Source organism: Cololabis saira, chromosome 2 (assembly GCF_033807715.1).
Source record: "Cololabis saira isolate AMF1-May2022 chromosome 2, fColSai1.1, whole genome shotgun sequence".
NCBI lineage: Eukaryota > Metazoa > Chordata > Actinopteri > Beloniformes > Belonidae > Cololabis > Cololabis saira.
Window position 1 is genome coordinate 30,889,134 of NC_084588.1, and position 18,795 is coordinate 30,907,928.

At 40.5% G+C, this 18,795-nt stretch overlaps 1 protein-coding gene across 2 annotated transcripts; it reads left to right on the forward strand.

Annotated features, from left to right (window-relative positions):
* Window positions 1-289: 289 nt before the first annotated feature.
* Window positions 290-15,321, forward strand: kars1 (lysyl-tRNA synthetase 1). Of its 2 annotated transcripts, XM_061743283.1 has the most exons (15): window positions 347-429; window positions 2,583-2,750; window positions 3,064-3,199; window positions 3,304-3,469; window positions 3,558-3,651; window positions 8,665-8,851; window positions 9,941-10,066; window positions 10,561-10,680; window positions 10,834-10,996; window positions 11,232-11,405; window positions 11,534-11,619; window positions 11,695-11,780; window positions 13,483-13,609; window positions 13,732-13,875; window positions 14,640-15,321. In XM_061743283.1, the coding sequence occupies exons 2-15, from the start codon at window positions 2,611-2,613 to the stop codon at window positions 14,715-14,717; spliced, it is 1,827 nt and encodes a 608-aa protein (XP_061599267.1). In that variant the 5' UTR covers window positions 347-429; window positions 2,583-2,610; the 3' UTR covers window positions 14,718-15,321. The 2 variants fall into 2 exon arrangements, with proteins under 2 accessions (XP_061599275.1, XP_061599267.1); XM_061743291.1 differs by lacking the exon at window positions 2,583-2,750 and having other exon boundaries at window positions 290-429.
* Window positions 15,322-18,795: the final 3,474 nt, after the last annotated feature.

Below are 18,795 nucleotides of genomic sequence, written 5' to 3' on the forward strand. Positions count from 1 at the left end.
AACTACCATGCCAGGTCATTATCTATTTTTAATGGTAGGGGGATGTTGTGTGTTATTTTGGATTGGAAAGGTGACTGATACATAGAAATGGGCAAATACATAAATAAAATAATTTAAATAAAAACTTAAGAGTAAAGAATAGACCTTTTGTAGTTCAGATTAAATAAATGTATCATATGAACCATGGAAGCGTTGGCTTTTGTGATTTCTGAGGTTAAATGTAGTGCAAGCATGGATCTATTAGCGCAAGTAATGGTAATGGATAAACTTGTATCTGCACAGATTCCTTCCGGAAGTCGGACAAACGCACCCCCTGCCACGAGACTTTTCTGCGCATGCGCCCTGCGACCGCCAGTCTGTCTTTCCCGAGCGCAGCACGAAGAACATGGACGACGTGACGGTGGTGGACGGAGAGAAACTCAGCAAAAAGTAAGCTCGTTAATGAAATGTGTTGCTTTTTAAGCGTTGGCCACTTCCTATGTGATGGTTTTACCTTCATAGTTATTGCTCTTGTGACAAAAATGCCATTTCATTTCGGTTATCGAAAGCATTGGGTCAGAGGGCTAGAAGAGAATGAAAGTGCCATACGGAGGGATGCTCTTGGACGACACTTCCCAGTATGCACTTCGGTAATGTTTCTGGGAATTGTAGTCCTAAACTCTGACTGAAGCCGCTCTCTGGCGTTTGTTTTGTCAAGCAATAAAACTACAAGATCCAAATTGCGTTTCAGGAAACGTCTTTAATACACCAACAAGCACGTAAATAGTTTAATTTTCTTGTCTAAAATATTATTTTTATTTTTATATTTATATTTGCGGTATTTTTTCCACGTTGCTTTTATTTAGTTAAACAAATGTTGAAGGTCAAGTAACTTACACTGGTGTGTTTTCTCTCCTTTTTGTATTTTGTTTGATTAAATTTTAGTTAACCTTCTTGTTTTAACAATAAATGTCAAGTGTATTTAATGTTATTTGCTATTAACTTTTGTGGATGTAAAAATATAGGTTTTTTAAAAGTTTAGACCCCGAGTATAGGATGACCCACATTTCTCCAGTTTATTCAAAGAAAATGATAACATTGTTGTCAAAATTATGCCTTTTGAGCTGGAAGCTGACAGGCGAAGTCTGAGCAAGAGCAACAAGGTCAGTTATTACCCTTGTGTGTTTTAGGACAAAGAAAATAGAGATCTTAGGGGCCCATTCTAGGACACGTTTCCAGTTGGATCATTTTGAAACTGAAAGATTTATTTTCCCTGAATTTTGCTTTTGCTTTTGCTTTGCCTCTGTTTAATAGCACCAGCTCCAAGTGCATTTTAGAAGGAGCTTCAGTATCAGAATTTCAGCTGCACCACCCATAATAGTTGGATAAAATGTTAGCAATGGAAATGTTCCAGTAAACCCACAATGTTGTTTTGATTATCAACAATGCTTCTGTGTACAAACATGCACTTGAATAGTTTCACTTTCTTGGAAATGGAAAGGTTCCTGTAAACTAGGGCTGTTCGATTAATTGATTTTAAATCGTAATCGCGATTATGTAATTAGAACGATGTTAAAACGTGAAAATCGTAAAATCAATTTTTCACTTTTTTTCTTCTTTTTTTTTTTACCTTGTCTGCACACATATTAATGATTGATACCATATTAATGATTGATACCATATTAATGATTGATGGAAATACCTCTCAATACCTGCGACAAGTGCCCCATCAGAGAGGCTCTTTAGTGTAGGAGGGGGCGTTGTAACATGCCACCGGGCATCCCTCAAGCCAGATGCGGTAGACCGGCTCGTGTTCCTTGCAAAAAACTTGCAAATGTGAACAGCAAATGTAATGACTGACATTACACACCTCTACCTCCTTCATGGGTTGCATTATTATTTAGCATGCAAAGACCCAGTTTAGTTTAATTAGAAAATGTCTTGTTTTATTTAATTAGAAATATAACTTACTGTATGTTTGCAATGCTGATTTGCTGATATTTTTTTTTCAGAGATAAAACTTTATATTTTATTATATTTTTTAAAACTTTTTTTTCAACTTATTTTACAGAGTTTTGCACTTTATTCATTCATTTTTGGTTTAATAAGAGCAAAGTTTTCACTTAAAGCCCAATGGGGCAAATGTTCAATAAAAAAACAGCATATTTGAAATCATTTCTTTGCCTTTTGTCAATTCACAAAATAATCGTAATCGGATTTTGAGAGAAAAAAATCGAGATTTTATTTTTGGGCAAAATCGAACAGCCCTACCGTAAACCCACAATGTTGTTTTGATTACCAAAATCCTACACCCAGACTTCGGGCCTCATCAGTGGTTTGCAGCCGTAATAACTGAAGCTGTGTGCTGATGCTTTTAGAAATATTGTCCAATTTAAAATAATAATAATTTTTTTCTTCTCTTTTGTTAACTTCTTACCCAATGATAAATGTAAAGTTAATTTCATGTTGTTAGCTATTAACCTTTGCGTTACCTTCAGTGGTGGGATTCGGAAATTATATTTACAACATTCTGGTTTCTCTGGTGGGCAAAGACAGTATGTTCTGCTCTACACTGTCTTCTGTATCTATGTCTATTTTCTCAGGTCTGTCAGCTGACTGTGATAGCTCAGCATGCTGTGTGTGGTCAGGGCAGCCAGACACCAGCTTTTCCAAGCCTTTGGTGTCAAGGGACAGTGGTTAAAATACCCACCCCCATGTACAGCTGCAGTCCCATTTCAAATTCATGGGAACCGTTGGAGAGGTGACAAAAGGTTGGTGGCTTTTCCATCCCTGTGTGAAAACAACCAACCTTTTGTCATCTATGTAGATGTGGTCCCCCTTATTTTTCTGTGTGATATTTGTTTTTTTGCGTCTGTGTTATTAGTTTATTTTTATTTATTTACATTTATAACATCCTAGTTGAGTATATGGTGGTTTTGTGTGTTCATATTTTATCAATTATCAAGGTTTTTTTTTTTAACAGTTGAACTCTCCACCGGGTTTTAGATCTGCATATGAAGTTGTTTTATTGCTTAAAAAAATCTAACCCTACTCATCTATGATCCCTCTTTTCTTTTTTATCAGTGAGCTGAAGAGGCGGTTGAAAGCTGACAAGAAAGCCGCTGAGAAAGAAGCAAAAGTGACAGAGCAAAAGAAAGAATCCAATGACCAGGGAGCAGAAAATGCCTGTGCACTGGATGATGAGACGCTTGACCCCAATGTGAGGCTTTTATGTAGTCATTACTCGTTATTTATTTAACCATTATAATGTTTTTTTGTGAGTTTGTTGAAGAACTACTGTTTTTCTCCTCCCCCGTTGCGTAGCAATACTTCAAGATCCGCACTCAGGCTATCCAGGACCTGAAGGGCACAGCAGAGGACCCATATCCACACAAGTTTCATGTAGACCTGTCCCTTACAGACTTCATTGAAAAATACAGTAATCTACAGCCCGGGGACCAGCTAACAGATGTCACTCTCAATGTGTCCGGTAATGACAACAGTTTCTGATCTTGCATATTCCAGAGTAAGTCACCTTTAGACCCCCCCCCCCCTTAAACTTAATGTATATTTCACAGGACGCGTCCATGCCAAGAGGGCTTCTGGTGCCAAGCTGATTTTCTATGACTTACGAGGTGAAGCTGTCAAGTTGCAAGTCATGGCAAACTCAAGGTACAAAATTATAGTCATGGTTTAAAAATAAGATGAGACATGTTTGTGCTTTGCTCTGTTATGAACAGTGTGTGCTTGATTTAAAACCAAAAAAGCAATAACATGAATATAGTTGCAGGTTTGTCCTGGTTGGCATAAAATTAGCTCTCTGAACTTATGACCTGCCCTCTAAAGTTGGAACGGTTACAGAATTTGATAAGTAGTTTGCACAGAATAAGGGAGAAACTGATAATGTGAAGTGCTCCAGCTGTTGAAGTAAGGAGATAGTGAGGTCTTTATCAGGATTACAGAATAATATGATTGGGAAGTTTAAAATAAAAATCACAGGGCTTAAAGTATTCCGGCACCGTGCCCAGGGCTCCAGAGTGCGACCTATTAGGTCGCATATGCGACCTAATTTATTAAGGTGCGAGTTAAAATTTAATGAGGTCGCTTCGGTGCTACTTGCAAGAGGACTAGTGGAAACAAAAAAATATTTTATTTTTTTTTTCACTCGGCTGTGTTAGTGCATTAATGGAGTGGTTGATAATAGAATCTTACTTTCTGGCTCATTCCTGCGAGTCCTATACCTGTCTGACTGCACCTGGTACGGTCTGCGCACGTTACGTGCACAGCAGTGCACGCGCGCGTACACGCAGCGCGCTCAAAAAGGTAAACAAAGCAGATGCAGTATGAAGCGGTCTATAGTCGATTATTTTAAGAAGAAAGATGGGCTGGTGGAGGAGGAGGAGAAGGGTTAGCAGAGGGAGCGACATGGATTCTTCTTCTTCTGATGAAGAGAGTGACAGGTTGGTGAAAGAGGCGGGGGAGAGTGGGGAGAAGAAAAAAAAGTACAGCTTTCAACAACGGCTGGCACAGTTCCCGTGGTTAAGATACGAGGGACAGGCAGGCCTGGTTCTACGAGGGTGCATAAGCATTGCACCCTCAGTTTATGTGTTGCTCAGTTGAAAAGACGAAAAGAAAACTGATAAATGCGCCCGCGTTAAGCCTTATTTATGGTTCCGCGTTAAATCGACGGCGTATCCTACGGTGTAGGGTACGCAGCGACGCGCCCCGTACGTTCGCGTCCCCGCGTATCCTACGCCGTAAGATCTGCGTTGGTGCAGCGCGGAACCATAAATCAGCCAGTGTACGTCACTGATCTGCAAGACGCTGCTCTCTGCTGCTCCGTTAACACAAAGTAACATGGATATTCAGAAGTGGTTCAAGCACAACGACGCAAGCAAGTTTACAGGACCGTCTCAGAAAATTAGAATATTGTGATAAAGTTCTTTATTTTCTGTAATGCAATTTAAAAAAACGAAATGTCATACATTCTGGATTCATTACAAATCAACTGAAATATTGCAAGCCTTTTATTATTTTAATATTGCTGATTATGGCTTACAGTTTAAGATTAAGATTCCCAGAATATTCTAATTTTTTGAGATAGGATATTTGCGTTTTCTTAAACTGTAAACCATGATCAGAAATATTAAAATAATAAAAGGCTTGCAATATTTCAGTTGATTTTTAATGAATCGAGAATGTATGACATTTTTGCATTACAGAAAATAAAGGACTTTATCACAGTATTCTAATTTTCTGAGACAGTCCTGTATATTTATGGTTATATTTATTTTTGTTGCTGTTTTATTTTCTGTTGCTAGATTGTCTGATGGGCGAGATAGCCCAGACTAAATGTAGCATTTTCATTTCTGTAGGTAAATGATCAGGTATCTTATAAAAACACAGAGGTAACACTTTACCATAAAGTCACCTTAATTAGCCTAACATTAGTTAGTACATTAACATTACTAAGCATTTATATAAATTATATTATCCAACTTTTAATGTATTAACTAACTCTGACTAGTAAACATTAATTAGCCTAACTGTAGGCTATATGTGTTTCCTATACATACGTAAACAGTTAATTAATGCTTAATAATGTAACTAATGTTAGCAATGAAAAATATGGTGCTACCTAATTTGTTTTGGTGCTACTAAATGAAAAGCTAGGTGGCACCAGTGCTACCTGTGAAAAAGTTAGTCTGGAGCCCTGACCGTGCCGGATCTCCGGCGTATGGAATTGTTTTTTTTTCTCGCCGTACAGACTTTGACTGCTTTTTTTTTTTTTTTTTTTAAATAAATGATGAGTAACTTTAATGGTTTACATTTAAATATGTGTTGATAGGCTACGGGATATTGTCAGTTTGAGTCAACCGAGTTCGTCTACCAATGGAATAAGAGGAAAGGAGATCTCGCGCTCAACCAAAATTAACACTAGAGCTGGCCGGGTCTTTGACGGCAGCAGGGCGCAGAGCGGTGTGCTTCAGCCCTCCGGAACACGAAAACTTGTGTATCATCGACTTCAAGATGGAAAAAAAATTCATGAAGTCTGGAGAGGATGGTTTGGCCGATAAACGAGTGAAAATTAAATGGCGCTGGGCATGGGTGGAAGAAATGGGCTGAGACGGCAGGTGTTTCAGTAGCTGGTGCCAGAAGAGAGCCAGGTGCTTTTGCACGCTCTGCTCTAAAAATCTAATGTAGGCCAGTAGCGGGAAAAAAGTTGTACCTCGCAGGGATTAAAGTTCTCCGTACTGGGTACGGATTTCCGTCCTGGGGATTTTTTTGGGATATTTTTTTATGAGATCAGCACAAATCCGACAAAAAATATGAACACCGGGGTGTCTGTAGCGCCGCGGTGACTTGTCGAACGGCGCCCACTGGAGTCAATCAGCTGTTGGCTGTGCACACACAGTAAAGTTCTCCTCTGGTTTTAGATGCACGTAACCTGACACCTATTAACCAGGCATCAGAATATTCCGCGGATCCGCGGAATTCCGCGGATTTTGGTCTCAGCAAAAAATTTCCGCGGAACGGGGAAAAAAAAAAAAAATCCCCAAACAACGGACTCGAAAACGCGATGCGCCAGGCCAGAAAAGAAAAACATAATATGCAAAAAATAAGCGACGTATCTATCCATTCATTCAGAAATCAAAAATCATTTCCATTTGGGAGCCTCTGTGCGGCGCTGAATATGCAATGCAGTGTTTGCGTGTGCTTCTCATTGAAATGACTGGAGGCAACACGTTGCGGCAGTGAGTGAAGCCTGAATTATGGTTCTGCGTTAAATCGACGCAGAGCCTACGGCTCTACGATCTGGTCACGTTGCGAATGAGCAGAGCCGGCAGGGAAAAAAAGTCAACAGTGTGTGTGTCCGTGTGTAACCTAAATCTACCATGGCCTCAGTGTTAGGGCTCGGCCAGGTGGGGCTTTATAAATATATGGGCTTTATAAATGTATTAAATATATGAGCGCGGAATCGGCGTGGCGAGGAGCTGCGCGGCGACGAGCCGGGCGCGCGCCGGCGGACAGTGGAGCCGCGCTGTGAAGCCTGAATTATGGTTCCGCGTTAAATCGACGCGTAACCTACGCCGTAGGCCTCGGCGTAGGTTACGCGGCGACGCGCGCCGTACGGTGCGTGTCGCCGCGTACCCTACGCCGTGTGCTCTGCGTTGGTGTGACGCAGAACCATAACTCAGCGCTAGACCTCGTCGCAAATTCACCACGGCAGGAAGGGTGAAGGCAATCGGGTTGGCCGGCCCTGCAGATAAGGAGTCCCTTATTTATTTTTCAGGGAGTTGGCAACCCTATTTATGATGCGAACATCTGTGTGTGCTCGTTCATTGCTGAACATGATGCATCCTTCACTATTGCTCAACCGCTTGTAAACCTAGGTAAAAAGTTAGCTGTTGATAAAAAAGCTTTGACAAACCTGACCATTTCTAATCAGCATGCCAGTTATATGAATACACATGGCATGGCACCAGAGTTAAAAAAAAACGGCTAACAGAGAAGCTCAAAAAGAGTGTTTTCATTAAACATTGATGAAGCCACCAGCCAGAGCACGGACAAAATTATGAATGTACTTGTTCGCTTTTTTGAAAATGATATGGCCTGAGTAACAACTCAACATCTGGCAAGCAGAAAAGTTGGTCTTGCCAATGCTTCAGCAGTTATGCTGGAACTACAAGATGTCCTGCAGTCTTATGAGTTTGAGTGGAAACAAGTCACAAGTTTTCTACTGGACAATTGTGCCGTTATGAAGGGAAAGAGGACTGGACTTGAGGCACGAGCTAGGAGGGAGAACCCCAGTAACCACCTCCTCTGGGCCAGCCAGGTTCTTTCCTCTCTTTTATTGTTCAACTGTTGCACTATAGGTGTCTTGCAAATTAAAAATAAATAAATAGTGGAAGTGAGATAGATATATATATATATATATATATATATATTAGGGCTGTCTTAAGTTAACGCGACAATTTTTTAAACGCACGATTAACGTGCAGGATTTTTTTTTAAAAAACACGCATTATATAATTTCTGGCGCTCAACGGCACCCGTAGTTTGAGGAAAAGTATGGTGAACTGAAAGATGGAGAATGAAAAGGGACTTTTGAACAGCTAGTTCACTTTCAAAAAGCTGCCAGATGGTTCGCTGGACAGGACTAAAGTTATTTGCATGTCGATTTGAAATGAATTACCATCGAAGTACGTCGAGTCTCAAATACCGGAGAGCGCGCCACGCCCTAATATTATATTTATTTATTGTCCTATACTGAATTAAATGGTTGCTAATCAATAAATCCACCAATTAATTAGCCTGCCTTAGTTTAACCTGCCCTTATAACATTATGATCTTTAATTTAAAATATTCATATTTTAGATTGAACACACAATGACAACTAGTGAAACTTGATATCAAAAGCATCCATAGTGAAAAGGAAAATAATATTCAATTGATGTCATTTTTGTTGCTTGCCAAATTGCCAGTGCATGTGCCCCCGCTCCCGGAAAAAAGATCTCAGGATTTTTTTTTACTTTAAGCCCTGAAATCAGCAGCAATATTGACATCATCACATTCTGGTATTTTGAAATGTTCATCAGTATCACTGCACTTATAAATACGGTCTGTTCTCTTATCGATGCCTTATTGGGGAGTTACTTGATTACTTTCTTTTGACTTTATCAGGAACTACAAGTCTGAGGAGGATTTCATTGCCATCAACAACAAACTGCGTCGTGGCGATATCATCGGTGTTCGTGGAAACCCAGGGAAGACCAAGAAAGGGGAATTGAGCATCATTCCTATCGAGATGACCCTTTTGTCACCATGTTTGCACATGTTGCCCCACCTCCACTTTGGTCTGAAGGACAGGGTAATTCATGTCATGTATTTTTAAGTAGTGCCCTGCAAAAATGTAACGTGGGTGGAGCTGCCTAGGGGAAGGGACATTAAGTCACTCCCATGTTTTGTTTGTTTTTTATGTTCCAAAACAGTAAAAAGCACTGCTGCAGGGCTGTATGCATATATTCGAGGCCTTGTCACACTTTGCCTCTAACACATGCACAGAACAACTGTATTAACTCCAACCTTGCTAGTCCACACACACACTAGAACAATACACAGTTATGGACAGGAAAAGTGTCTCACGGCTTGATTTATCAGAAAAGATTCAAAACTCTAATGATCACAATAACTGATGAACTCCTTGTACATGTGGCGGTTGACTAGCTGAGCAGAGTCTGTTTAGTGAGTAACAGAAGGAATAAAGCACTTTATTGGTCTAAACATACAGTATGATATAATATTAATCTTAGAAAAGGTATGCCAGACAGTACTTTTAACGCCCTGCTGTACCCAAAAAAAAAAGCAAAGTCAGTTTGTTTTTTTGGGGGGGAGTTTGTGGCTCTAGTGGCCTTTATTCAAGTTGTAGACAGGAAGGGGGTAGAGAGGGAGAACAGTAAATGGGCCGCTTGCTTAAACCAGTGTGCCACCCAGTGGCCCAAGCCAGGTCAGTTTTATTCATAAAGCAAATTTAAAAACAACCAATTGTTAACCAAAGTGCTTTACAGGCAAATATCACAAATGTTAAAATTAATGCATTAAAAAAAAAAGTGAAATAATTCAAATTTTTACCAGATGCCAATTTTCTGCTCAAATTCAAGGCCAACGACAATAGATGAGTCTTAAGCAAAAACTTGAATGGAGCAACTGATTTAGAAGTTCTTGTTTGTAACAGTCACCTGCTCCAGACAACGTCCGTGATCGACTGGTTCCAGAGTAAGCGACTGGAAAAGCTTTGTCACTTTTGTTTTAAGTCTAGCTCTGGAAACAACAAGGAGCGTCTGGCTGGAAGGCCTCAATGCTTCAACAGTACGAACATGAATAAGATCAAGCAGATACAGAGATGCCAGTCCATTTAAAACCTTAATAACAATCAAACAATCTAATCTTTCTCTCAAAGGAAACGCGGTATCGCCAGCGTTACCTGGACCTGATACTCAATGACTATGTGAGGCAGAAGTTTATAACCCGCTCCAAAATCATCACATATCTCCGCAGCTTCCTGGACAAGATGGGCTTTCTGGAGGTAAGAACTGATGTTTCGTCGTTAAACGCTTCACATTATGGGGGACCAAAACTGACATAATTAAAAATAAAAGGCGAAATATATATATTTTGTTTTTCCTTTTCCTTATACATGCATTCATTCCTTGTCTTTACTTTCCCCCATCTCCTCTTTTCACTTTACCTTATGCATTTGTGCCTCAATATGGAAATGAAGAGGCTGCCCTTCTTGGACCTGCACCAAGAAGGGCAGCTAAAAAGGAGAAAGGAAAAAAAAAATTCTGAATAAAATGAATGTGTAAGGAAAAGGAAGAACAAAATATATACATTTCTGCTTTTATTTTTAATTATATCAGTTTTGGTCCTCCATATCACATAACCAATCCTTTTTTCTAAAATGAAGAAAAATTCTGTAAGTCTCTTATTTGAATTTGTTTCAACTGAAGTTTATTTTAAGAATTTCTTGACAGTTAAAATGTATGAGGATAAGCTGATTCACGTATGTATCTCTTTCAGATAGAGACACCAATGATGAATATTATTCCTGGCGGAGCGGTGGCCCGACCGTTTGTTACCTACCACAACGAGCTGGATATGAACCTGTACATGAGGATCGCTCCCGAGCTCTACCACAAGGTGAGATGCTTTTCAAGAGTAAACCCTATCTTTCAGCAGTCGGGTTTATCAATCATCAGCCCTTTTCAGAAAGACAGAAATATTTGATAATTAAGTATTAAGTATACTCACTTTACTCTGTTTGTTTTTTGTTTTTTTTAATCTTCCTCACAGATGCTGGTCGTTGGTGGACTAGACAGAGTTTATGAAGTTGGCCGTCAGTTCAGGAACGAAGGCATTGATCTCACTCATAATCCAGAGTTCACCACCTGCGAATTCTACATGGCTTATGCCGATTACCATGACTTGATGGATATTACTGAGAAACTGCTGTCAGGTAAATGAAAAGATCCGCTTTCCCTTCTGTTGACTAAATCATTTTCATTTGACTGAAGGAAAGCTACGGCTCAAATTAGACATCAACTGACAGTTTTGAACATAGCCGTCACGAGCTAATCATTAACCACCGTTTGAGTCTTAAACTAAGCACTTTAAACTAATACATTATACCTGATGCAATTTAGCGGCGAAGCTTGGGTTACAGTGTAGCTAAAAATCTGTTTTGTTTGAAGGAATGGTGAAGCACATCACCGGGGGGTACAAGGTGACTTACCACCCCGATGGTCCAGAGGGACAGGCCTGTGAGATTGACTTCACTCCACCGTTCAGAAGAGTGAGCATGACACACGATCTGGAGAAAATCATGGGAGTCAAATTCCCCCCCACTGACAGCTACGACAGTAATGGTAAGGGTCCGTGTATGTGCAACTTCTGTCTGGAAGCTGTCTGAACCAGCTGTTTTCTGTCTTTCTTTTTTGTGATTCTTTTGATCATGTGATACAGCATTGAACAGTTGTCACAATTTTGTCCCCAGAGACGCGCAAATTCTTTGACGAGTTGTGTCTCAAAAAAGGAGTGGAATGTCCTCCACCCAGGACCACTGCTCGCCTCCTTGACAAGGTGCTCTGCTGACAAACATCAGTGTTTTCTTTTAAGCCTTCAAAGTGCTAATGCCTTTCTTTTCTGTCTCTACAGCTGGTCGGAGACTTCCTAGAAGTTACATGTATCAACCCGACATTCATCTGTGATCACCCTCAAATCATGAGCCCTTTAGCTAAATGGTGAGAAGACTCAGGGATTAAAGTTCTCCGTCTCTAGACGGATTTCCGTCAATTGGAAAATGAGGGGGAAAAAAAAAAAAAAAAAAAAAGCTTTGCATGTGCGTTTTGTTGTGGTACAGTTTAGACTAGCCAATTAAATCATGTTAGACATTAAACTGACGCTGTTGTAAACCAATAAAACTGCCAGAGCCTTGGATTAGCCAATCAGAGCAGAGGAGGCAGTGTTGGATCAGTAAGGGGAATCGGCAAATCAGATCCATAACTTCGGGATAAGGATTGGCTCTAAGGGCTGGGTCGGTCGGCTGGGGTGCGAAGCGGGGCTGGGGTGCGAAGCGGGGCTGGGCTCGAGCCGCGGCTGGGGGAGCAGTCGCCCCGTCGCCCTCCTCTTCGGCCCGCCTCGCGGGCGGGGCTCTGTCCGGCGGCGTTTGCGCATCGTCGGGCGGGGGTTTCTGCGGGGCTGTGTCCGGCGCCGCGCGGAAGACGGGCCGGCGGGGGGGATCGGGTATGGCGGTCGGCGGCGGCGACTCTAGACGCGCGCCGGGCCCTTCTCGCGGATCTCCCCAGCTGCGACGCCCGTCGGGGACCCGTTAACGCGGGTCGCCTCTAGGATTACCACCTTTCAGAAATAGAAATAAAGAACGCCTGATTTAAGCAGCGCCGGCGCCAAAAAAAGGGACATCCCCAAAACTTCTAAACTGCATAGAAATATATTTATTTTATATGAAAAAACAAAATGCTTTGATTTAAAGTTTAAAGCGCTTTAATAGCATTGGACTTGCACAACTGTACAGGTAGCCAACCATACCAGTAACTGAAATAGCCTCCTATGCTATGCTTGTCCACATCAGCCCAGATGTATAATATAGCCTACAGGTGAAGGTTGGGAAATTAGAATATGGTGTAAAAGTTAATTTATTTCAATAATTCAATTTAAAAGGTGAAACTAATATATTACATAGTCTCAATGCATGCAAAGCAAGATATCCTAAGCCTTTATTCGTTATCATTTTGATGGTTGAATTGTTTATTGATTTCATAAAATCAATTTTTTTGAGATTTTTTTATTTGGGGTTTTCATAAATTGTGAGCCATAATCACCAAAATTATAAAAAAAGGCTTGAAATATCTCACTTTGAATATAGTGGGAAATAAGATATTTGTTTCACCTTTAGTTGAATTTACTACGAATTAAGTTTTGCGATATATTCAACTTTCACCTGTATATTATGGACTGGAACTGGATGAAGAAGTGCAGTTTACCAGGTTGACTCAGATCTAGGAGAACAGGCCAAAGGCTTTAATGAGAGTACTACACAAATTGATCTGGACTATAAATTAAAAGCAAACTGACAATAATAAAACTGCTCAAAATCACCTTCCTCCTATAAAATGCTATTGGTCTCGAGTATTTAAATAGTGTTGGTTAAAGTCTTCCTACACCTTAAATGCTGTATTAGAAAACAGAAGGGCTAATACAGCATTTAACTTTTTTACTTGAAAGTTTTGGGAAGCGGCCGCACGGCAGAAAAGGGGCCATTCTTAAAGTGTGGTGCAGCGCATAGATGACAGGGGAATATGAACTGGCATGAAAAAAAATTTTCAGTCAAAAATATTTTTTTTGCTTTAATCCCTGTGAGAAGAGCTTTTTCTTCATTTTTGTTAAAGAATAATGTACATTCTGACACTTTGTTCAATCTTGCAGGCACCGAACAGAGAAGGGCCTCACGGAGCGTTTTGAGCTCTTTGTGATGAAGAAAGAAATCTGCAACGCTTACACAGAGTTGAATGATCCAATCAGACAGAGGGAGCTGTTCGAGCAGCAAGCCATGGTCCGTTTGAAGCCTCACCTGTTTTATGCTGCAGTGCATAGCAGTGCATATTTAAGATCTGAGCTGGATATTTTTTTTATTTATTTTGGGGGCCTGTTTGTTTTGTTTCTGTTCTTTTTTAGGCCAAAGCTGAGGGTGATGATGAAGCCATGTTCATCGATGACACCTTCTGCACAGCACTAGAGTACGGTCTGCCACCAACCGCCGGGTGGGGGATGGGCATCGATCGTCTCGCCATGTTCCTGACCGACTCCAATAACATCAAGGTAAACCTGTTGTATGAATGATAGAGTAAATGGATGAAGTATTTCTTTTAAATGTTGGTGGGGTTTTTTGCCATGAGAATATGTTTAAGACTGCTGGCACTGCGCTGCCGGTTTTAGTGGATGTCTAGGTGTGTCAAAGTCTAGACTCTAGTCTCTAATATAGGGTGACCCAACCCTTCCCAATCTATTCAAATAGGGAAAAGGAAAACTTCAGTTCAACCCCTGAAATATGATTTTACAATAGCTACCTATAAAACACATTTGGGGATGGTCTGTGTTGATTTTTATAGCTGCGTCTCTATCTTGACGGACAACAAACTACACACTGGGGAAATCTTTACAGGCAAAGCTGGAGGGAGGCTAGTTTTGTAAAGCTGCATCAACTACACAGTTTACTGAAGTCATAGTTATCACTACACTATCTGTGCATATGAGTTGATATGTAGTCACAAAACTATGCTATTCCTGGATTTCAAGCTGGATTTGAGAAACAAACTAGATTTATCTCTGGTTTTAGACTGGTTTTATTTAGCACTTTATTTTTATTTTCTTTACTTAATTTATAGAGCCCAAAATATTGTCTTGAGCCTGGCTGAAAGTTTTTTTTTTTTTTTTTATTACTTTTGGCAGTTTAAATAATTTTTTTAACAAGAGATTACTAAGATTCTTCACCCTTCATGCATACATGTATGTGTGACCGACATCAGCGGGGTAGATGTGTTCACCGTATGTTGACAATGTTCTAACGGGTTCATCTTTTACAGGAGGTGTTACTGTTTCCAGCCATGAAGCCTGATGACAATAAGACAAGTGCTCCCTCAGAGGCCGCTCCTGCCAAATGACAGGACCTCTGAGCTTTCCTACTGTTGTATTTCTACAGGAATCTCCAAAACGTAGGAGCCTTTACCTCACTGTTGTCATCGGTGGAGTCTGAAGGTTTTGTTTTTATCACTGTCAGTGTGAAAAATGTTGGAGTTTTTCTGTCATTAAGGGAAATCATCTTACCTTGGGTTACATGATTGACTGGTAAACATTAAGGAATGCTGAAGTTTTATATTTGTCACACTTCTATGCTCTTACATGCTACATCCTGTTAAGTTGACTCTTGTAGACATTTTAGTCCTCTTTCAGATACAAGGTAACTGAATGATCAGGAAGTTATTTGATCTGCTATTACACACACATTTTAATATAATACTTCTGATTAAGGTTTGAGCTATTTAAGGGGTCCTTGACTCTGACTACCAGATACTCAACATGGATGCAAACCCTATAAAAACTCTTCAAGCCCCACTCATTTTCTTTTTTGTTCCGTGTGTATCTAGTAATTATTTTTACCAGGTCTGCTTGTATACCCTGTAAAAGGTTTTTTAAGGTGACAAATGTAATATTTCTTTGCCAAGAACATGTAAACATTGGTGTGTCTAAATAAAAATCATAATCAGCTTTGCTCTCTCCTGTGGTGTTTGCTGTTCCTTAACCGCAAAGTAAAATCAGATTTTCATTAAAAGAAAACGGCTCTTAAAGGAGCATGAGGCAAGAATAAGAAATGAGACTCATTAGCGCCACGACGACCGTTGGGGTTCCTGCAGCCAACAGCGAAGCCGGCATGGGAGCGCTGTTCAAAACAAGTTCTAAATATGACTTACAATGTTATCTTACCTGGTCAGTAGGAAATGAGCCATGTCAGCATCTGTTTTCAGTCCCAATTCAAGTTGAAGCTGCCTCCATGACTCAAACGCGTATCCAATGTTTACTCGTGCGCCGCCGAGAACGCGCATGCAGCGCCATTTGAAGTCGCATCCCAGGACAGCGCGGGAAATTCTGGTCCGTAATTGCAGCACATTTTGCAGCACACAGCCTGTTCAAGGCAACGGAGAGATACGCTAGAGGGCTCATTCTTTTTGGTTTGGAACGCTTCATCTGACATTATTACTAGAAAACTTAAAACGTATACGCATTTTTTTCATAAATCCTGCCTCAAGCTCCTTTAAAGGAGACCTATTATGGCATTTAATCAATATTTTAAACAGGCCTTGAATGTCATAAAAACAATCAAAAGCTTGTTTTTTCTACATAAATCAGAAATTCAGCCTGTGGGCCATGTCTTCATTTTTACTGCTTCTAACCACCTCTATGAGGGATTCTGAGGGGAGGGGAGGCTATGATAATGAGGCTCTGTGCTGATTGGCTTCCTGAATGACGTGTAGCAGGGGAAGTACAAAGCCTCCGGGCAGAAAAGCAGCGGCTCCGTACACTATTAAAGCGTGTCCCCTGCGATCGAACTTCAGTGGCAAAATCAATTCCATTGCTTTATTTTCTATTGGACTGTCCTAACTGGCCGCAAGTTTAACGGTTTCAATGTGGACAGAGAGCGTCCGGTATTTTCTACAGTAGTAGTAAACTTTTTGACCAAATTATTTTAACCTCCATTTATAACAAGAATGAACAGGTTCAACTTTTTTTTTTGCTTTTAAGAATATGAAAATCAGTCAAAATTCCACATTGTAGAGAAGACAAGGCTCTTTATAAATGAGAGGTTACCTGCACAGGTGGACTTTATTGATCCCAGTCTCAGACATGCACCATACATCAGAAATATTGTGGATGGAAAAATACTTGAACCATAATTATAGTTGACTTGGATTCACTATTTAAATAGAATAGTGAATTCAGGATTGTATTAAATTGCAGTAACCAATACTTCTGAGCTTCACTGCCAGGTCCTTGAACAGTATGAAGATTGTGTTGTTGACATAATCCACTAAGAGTCGTTGATATTTTCTGATTATCAGGCAATCAGTCAGCAAGTGACTTGACCATGACACAGTAGCCTTTTGTAGTCTATAGTTATTAAAGTAATTTTTTGTTTTAATGTCTAGTCAAACCCAGAAATAAAATGTTAATTATTTTCATTACTGTGATTTCACATGAATAACAGTGATTGTGCTATACAGTCTCATATCAGTCGCTCGCTCCAGAATCAAACTGATATAGGCAAACATCGAATCCTCATCCCCTTAATAGATGTTATATTGTGTCTTTATAAAACGTAGGGGTGACTAACATCCCTTTAGGAGACCACAGAGGGATGGTGGGTGGTGTTTTTAGCTTTTTGTCGCAGTGTAAACCTAACGAAAGGTCACATAATGTGGTTTTATTTTCTGTGCATATACTGGTCATTTGATGGGAGTTTTACCATAGCTGATGCCAGTTATTAAGGAATGGCCAGTAATTGACGTAAGTAACAGATTAATCACTATACTTATAATATTATCAACATATGTTTTGCTTTTATATTAAAAAAAGAGATATTAAATGGTCATACTCAAAATACTCTATCCATCTATTTTCTATACCCGTGTATCCTTTGCAGGGTCACAGGGGTCTGCTGCAGCCTATCCTAGCTTATTACAGGCAGGGCTACACCCTGGACAGGTTGCCAGTCTATGGCAGGGCCACATATACAAACAAATAACCACACTCACACCTATGGGCAATTTAGAATGATCAATTAAGCTAGCATGCATGTTTTTGGATTGTGGGAAGAAGCTGGTGTACCCGGAGGGAACCCACGCAAGCACGAGGAGAACACCACACAGACATGCTAACCACTAAGCGACCGTTCTGCCTCAAAAAGTCGAATATACAAATCACGTGATACGTGACCATAAACTGGTGTGTGTGTGTGTGTGTGTGTGTGTGTGTGTGTGTGTGTGTGTGTGTGTGTGTGTGTGTGTGTGTGTGTGTGTGTGTGTGTGTGTGTGTGTGTGTGTGTGTGTGTGTGTGTGTGTGTGTGTGTGTGTGTTGGTGCATGGGTATGCACGCTCCACACACACTACACTCACAGTATAGGTATGTATATATATATATATATATATATATATATATATATATATATATATATATATATATATATATAATCATATGTGAATTTATTTGACTGGTGTCAATGATTAAAGACTACACTCGCCGGTGACACCTTGCAAATACGGGTTGGACCCCCTTTTGCCTTCAGAACTGCCTTAATCCTTCGTGGGATACTCCTCAGAGAGTTTGATCTATATAGACATGATAGCATCACGTAGATGCTGCAGATTTGTCGGCTCCTGTTTCACCACATTCCAAAAGTGCTCTATTGGACTGAGATCTGGTGACTGTGGAGGCCATTTGAGTAGTGAACTCATTGTCATGTTCAAGAAACCAGTCTGAGATGATTTGTGCTTTATGACATGGTGCGTTATCCTGCTGAAAGTAGCCATCAGAAGATGATACACTGTGGTCATAAAGGGATGGACGTGGTCAGCAACAATACTCAGGTGGCTGTGGCGTTGACACGATGCCCAGTTGGTACTAATGGACCCAAAGTGTGCCAGGAAAATATCCCCCACACCATTACCCACCACCACCAGCATGAACCGCTGATACAAGACAGGATGGATCCATGCTTTCAGGTTGTTGACGCCAAATTCTGACCTTACCATCCAAATGTCGCAGCAGAAATCGAGACTCGTCAGACCAGGCAACATTTTTCCAATCTTCTGTTGTCCAGTTTTGTTGAGCCTGTGCGAATTGTAGCCTCAGTTTCCTGTTCTTAGCTGACAGGAGTGGAACCGTGTGGTCTTCTGCTGCTTTAGCCCTCAAGGTTCAACATGTGCGTTCAGAGCTGCTCTTCTGCATACCTCAGTTGTAACGACTGGTTATTTGAGTTACTGTTATCTTTCTATCAGCTTGAACCAGTCTGGCCATTCTCCTCTGACCTCTGGCATCAACAAGGCATTTGTGCCCACAGAACCTCCGCTCACTGGATATTTCCTCTTTTTTAGACCCTTCTCTGTAAACCCTAGAGATAGTTGTGCGTGAAAATCCCAGTAGTTCAGCAGTTTCTGAAATACTACAACCATGCCATGTCTTGACCAT

Excerpts from the sequence above, each read along its gene's own strand:
- kars1 (XM_061743283.1), top strand. The coding sequence starts at position 2,611 with ATGCTGTGTGTGGTCAGGGCAGCCAGACACCAGCTTTTCCAAGCCTTT. Across the intron at positions 3,200-3,303 it reads ATGAGACGCTTGACCCCAAT|CAATACTTCAAGATCCGCAC; the intron begins GTGAGGCTTTTA and ends CCCGTTGCGTAG. Across the intron at positions 10,067-10,560 it reads ACAAGATGGGCTTTCTGGAG|ATAGAGACACCAATGATGAA; the intron begins GTAAGAACTGAT and ends TATCTCTTTCAG.